General features: G+C 31.9%; 1 protein-coding gene across 1 annotated transcript in view; it reads left to right on the top strand.

The window, feature by feature from the left end:
• LOC117105555 overlaps positions 1 to 5,513 on the top strand; it is a 6,682-nt gene extending 1,169 nt beyond the window's left edge. Inside the window, exons 2-3 of the mRNA XM_033246735.1 lie at positions 1,472 to 1,571; positions 3,018 to 5,513. Coding sequence (XP_033102626.1) covers positions 1,487 to 1,571; positions 3,018 to 3,484 — 552 coding nt within the window. The 5' untranslated portion in view covers positions 1,472 to 1,486 and the 3' untranslated portion in view covers positions 3,485 to 5,513. The remainder of the gene's footprint in view (positions 1 to 1,471; positions 1,572 to 3,017) is intronic.

Below are 5,513 nucleotides of genomic sequence, written 5' to 3'. Positions count from 1 at the left end.
TAACCAATAATAATATGCATGTATTGTATACGTCAGGATTGTGACAAATTGATACCGGTCAGGTAGTAATATAATCTTTTGCGATATTAGTAGCAATCGTCATACTGACAAAATCAAAATTATTACTAAACGAATTCAAATCAAACGAAAAGGAAAAATACATTTTTATTTGATTTGATTGGAATATAAATTAACTTACAAAAATACATAGGCATCTTAGACTTACTTGTACGACAGATGTATGCGGTGACTAAAAAACTCAATAGACGCGTAGCTACGGGCAGTACAGACAGTGCAAAGCACTGAAGCCCAGGGTCGGCTATTAGGAGCCTATTCATAAATAGACCTAAAAATAATAATTTTAAGTAAATACCAACTTAATATTTTTGAAAAAAAAAAACGGCCAGTTTTTAAAGAAGTAATTATAGATTAACTGTGTAGATTTCAAATCAGTGGTGTATTGTACTTTGTAGGAAATTCAGTTCGATATACGGTAACTCAAAGTTTAATTTTACAAAGAACGTCAATAAAATCATATAAAACTTAATCTACTGCTTGAAACTTCGGTAATTTTTTTCTTCAGCTAAACTATGCATATTTCATAATTCATAGTTCCTTTGTTTCTTTCGGAAATTCAGTTCGACATACAATTATTCAATAAAATTCGACAGTTATTCAAAAAATTCGACAATTATTCAATAAAATTCGACAGTCCGGCATACAATTATTTAATAAAATCATATAAAACTGTTATCTTAATCTACTGCTTGAAACTTCGGTGGGTTTTTTTCAGTTAAACTATGCATATTTCATAATTCATAGTTCTGTTTTTCCTTTCGGAAATTCAGTTCGACATACAATTATTCAAATGTTAGTTAATTTTACAAACATCAATGAAATCATAGACTGTTATCTTAATCTACTGCTTGTAAATTCGTTGATAAATTAACTATGAAAGAAAAATATATTGTAGACTGTAACTAAAACACTCACGAATAACAGTAATAAAAAATTAATCTTTCCTACATTCTGGTCTATTTACAAAATTTACCAAACTGGAAAAACTTCAAGAAAGCACTAACCCGAAATTGTCTAGACTATATGGTTCCGTCAGTGGTGAGATATACAAAACACATAAATTGTTCGTTTACAAGAACCAAATTAGTTATTAACTTCCCATAAAACATAGATCAAAATAATTAAATTTTATTGATTTATAGACGTTTTACAGCAAAAATTATAAAATGTATTACCTGCCAGTTTAGGATTGTATGCAAAAAGAATATCCTATAGGGAAGTTAATATTATGTCCGTTAAGTGGTGAGCATTTTTCATTATAATTCTAAATTGAAAACTACTAGTATAATAGTACTAATATTGAGTTGTATTTTCAAGTGTATTAGATCATCGCAGACGGTATATTTAATAGTTATATAAAACATTGGCTTACTAGTTGTATTCTTTTTTTCAGAGAATTTTTATAATAATGCAGTTAATTGTTCTATGTTTGGCGATAATTTGGCCCTGGACGGTACTTTCAGACGAAGTACCATCGGCACTGAGAAGTACAGGTAATAAGAACAGAGGATGACTGCAATGCTTCTAAAAATTTAAACCATGTAATTGAATTTTGGAATTCATGAAAATATCGATACTCAAATGTGCATGCCTAAGTCGAAAGAAAAAACTTATGAATATAATTTTATCGTGTTGATCGTCTGAGTTAGAAACTTTTATTACTCAGATTTTTGCATTGTTATTTTGCTACTATAATTTGTTAAGTAATAATGCTTAAAACCATGCAGACTGAAAGCATGTAATAGAATTATGTAGGACACCGCCTAACGGTTACTTCGATGTAATTTTACCTTTCTTGGAATTGAGTGGAAATGAAACGTTCTTCTCAAAACCTTTATTCAAAATGTTTATATTCTTAAGATGTACCGATACCGATCAATTATTTAGAAGGTGTTTCCAGATTTACAGATTTTTACTGCAAGAGTCCTAAAATTGAATACAAGCAATTTTTAATGCACGGCCTTCATGCATAAAGATAGAAATGGTACCATTTATTATTACTTGTTGAATATGTTTTCTCGTACTAATCAATTAAAAGCTAGTAACTTGTGCCTATAATGTAGGCATCCAAATATTCAAATGCTCATCATCATCAACATCATCATCTTCATTACCGTCGTCGTCATTATAATCATCGATCATTATCAACAACAATAATATCACCACGTTCATTGCATATCGTTCAATTGCTGGTTTATTTCCAATCATTCGTCAGTTGTTTCTATTTATTTTCTTCAATTCCTCTGTCTCACTTCTCATATCCACCTGTTTTCTTCTCCTCTTGCGCAGGCTAGGATATAGTGGTTATTTTGTATAAGTTTTGCTCCATTGTTCATCCTTTTCCAAAAACAGATGTGTCTAAGCTTTTTACAAAAGTTTGAAAACATCTTAACTTTATTTAAAATTAGTATACTGCACATCAATAGAAACTACATATTTGTTTAGTTAGTATTTTATTTTAATACTTACCGGTACTACCCAAAAATAAGGATTACTTATATATTGTTTATTTTGTATTTACTTACTTCATTACTTGATTGTAAATACATCTATCATAATTGTCATAATATGACAATTATGATAGACGTAACAAATGAAATCGCTGACATCCAGAGATCTTAGGAGAAATGTGTTTTTTTTTCTTCTTCTTTTCGTCAAGGTTGTTTTGTTATTTTAGTTACTGTATAATGCATTTAATTTGAAATATATGTCATTACTAAAATATTTCGTTATCTTATCTGCATGATTTTTGTTCACCCAGTCCGAAGCAACATGCCACTATTCAATTTGCTCTGATCTCAGCATTCCATCTGCTTCAGTCTTCTCTTGCAATGTTGTGGCTGTCATATCATTAGGCCTATAAGGCAGTTGTGCGTTTTTCTTTGTGTTTCTTATTGCTGATTAATCCAAATCGATTATTTTCTCCTTATGTTATACAGAGATAGAAAACGATTTTTTGCGAGGAGGATTCGATCGTAGGATATTATCACACACTTTGAAACAGAAACACGTATTGGCTCATATAATAAAATCAGCTGCCGAAGATTTACTAGCTAACGAGGCTCTACAGATGAAAACGTATGAAGAAAGTGATTGGCCATCTGATTCAAATGTTGTTACTGAAGATGGTATCGACTATGCAGCTACTGGAAGCGAGGAAACTGAAGTGTCAAAAAGAGGAAATTGTCCTGGGGATCGATGTCTCCGAATCAAGAAAAAACCAAAACAGACAAGTGCATGTTCACACAACGCCTGTCTGCGTATTCTTCCCTTTGGAAAGCGCGCGTCACCACGGTCGTCCTCACAAGGCTGGCAAAAGCGAGGAAGTGGAAAAACAAGGACTGCTGGCGGTGGTGGAAGAACGGACTTGAGACCGTCATTCGCTTTTGGTAAAAAAGACTTTTAATGAATTAAAGAAACTGTCTCACTAAGTGTTGTATGATCTACCATTCTATCAGTTCAAATTTAAACAAACTTGTGTGCGAAACAATTTTTATTTTGCTTCAACTGGCCAATTACAAAGTCCAGAACTTTCGTCAATTATATCAATGTTATCATATTATTTGATTAATAGTATTTGTGCATCGATCGAAACACTTTCTATCAGGAGAGAACCCGGTGTGTTGAGTTCTATTTAAACAAGCGAAGTAGAAAACCGCCACAAACGAATACTATAGACAGTAGAATGAATTAAGTTGCATAATAATGTATCAAGTCATCGATGTGTACACATCATAATTATATAAAAAATTTACATATAAATGCATACCGTATAAATTAATTATTGTATAAAATCAGAATTACTAACAACAGGATGCACCTAAAAGTTCATCATTTTTGTTTCCATATTTTAGGAAATGCAGTTTAAACAACAATTAAATGGCATAAAATAATAATCACAAAATTTAAAACATTAGTATCGGGGACAATTCTAGGGATTATCAAAAGCGGATCAAATCATGTGATGTGCTGTTCCAATATTAGGATGTGTCGCTGTCGTATTAGGACGTGTTGCTTCCAAAGTACGGTACTATAATAATATGTAAATAATAGCCTCATACTAATATTACTTTATTAACTAACATTATTTTTCTGATGAACAAGGTGAATACAATTATGAATTTCACTTGCAATGTTATTCCGTGCTGTTATATATGCTGACAATAAAATAGGTACGCCAGCAACTAGTAAACGGCAAAGTAACTGCAGTTCTTCTAATGTGTTTTTGCTGAACCAAAAAAAGTACATAAAAATACATAGGCATAATATTAAATATATGTACATATAAAATTATATTGGAAGACAATAAATAGTCTTGCTGGCAGTTATTTGTTCTAAGAATCACTTATGTCAGTTCCAGCCATAAATATATATCACAACAAAGAATTTGGATATAAGGCGCGTATACGACTCCAGTTCGTCTGCTGCCGTTCGTCCCTCAAACATTTTCGATGTTTTATAACCTGATAGCCTAGGCCTGTACAATCATCGCAGCAACCCTACCTAATTCGTGCCATTGTGGACCTTGATGATGACGCGTAGAAGAAAATGTGTGCAGTGTGAGTCTGGATTGATAACATTTCCTGTAACAACCAGGCGTAGTCCCCAGCTTGGTTATTGTATCCTCCTCGACGTAAACCGTGTTTGTTTTGATAAAATATGGGCAGGTTTTCTCTTGCAACAATTAGTAAAGTAACACCTATTACAGAACATTTTTAAGCTAAGATATCTTAGTTCTAAATTTAGGCCCTATAATTGTCTTAGTTTCAATTCAAGATACGATACTGTAATTAGATTTATCTCTATTTGAAAATAAATTGTCCACTTTTAAACCGGGATGCCTTAAGTGAGCCAAACTGTCTTAGAATTAGAAATAGAGTTAAGTTTGTTTACAACTTAATTTTTGATAAAAGATATCTCTATCACTGGATACATTTCTGTTTAATGAAAATATCTAAGTGTCAATCTAAAATATCTCTATTTATTAAGTTTCTGATAGAAATCGTACCATAGAGCTATTATAGTGAACTAATACCTCCATGATCGTACTGTAGTATTGAAAATGACGCTACATTATCTTCTTAGTTCACTCACATAGAGAATACGTTGTTAACATAATAGGAAGTTTTCTCAAGCTTACGAAAACGATAACGAATACGGTTACTGGTACTATGGAGGAATTTACGTCATCAAATGTGTAGACTGCCCTTCCCCTAGTAACATATCTGTCACAATTTTTACATGAATCAAGGATCTTATTCAGCTCGTACAGCGTATTGTCAAGACTGTTTTAGGCACGAATGACGATAATGATAATGACGTATTCGTCATCGTCATCGTTTTCGTAAGATTGAAAATCTGCCTATTATCGTTGTGCTAGCTTATAATTTTCTTTCACTCTAATAATAAAAATGAGATTGTTGAAATTGCAAAAA

This window comes from Anneissia japonica, unplaced genomic scaffold, assembly GCF_011630105.1.
Source record: "Anneissia japonica isolate Jap-2015-1 unplaced genomic scaffold, ASM1163010v1 scaffold287598_len761594_cov195, whole genome shotgun sequence".
NCBI lineage: Eukaryota > Metazoa > Echinodermata > Crinoidea > Comatulida > Comatulidae > Anneissia > Anneissia japonica.
This window is presented reverse-complemented; position numbering and strand designations above follow the sequence as displayed.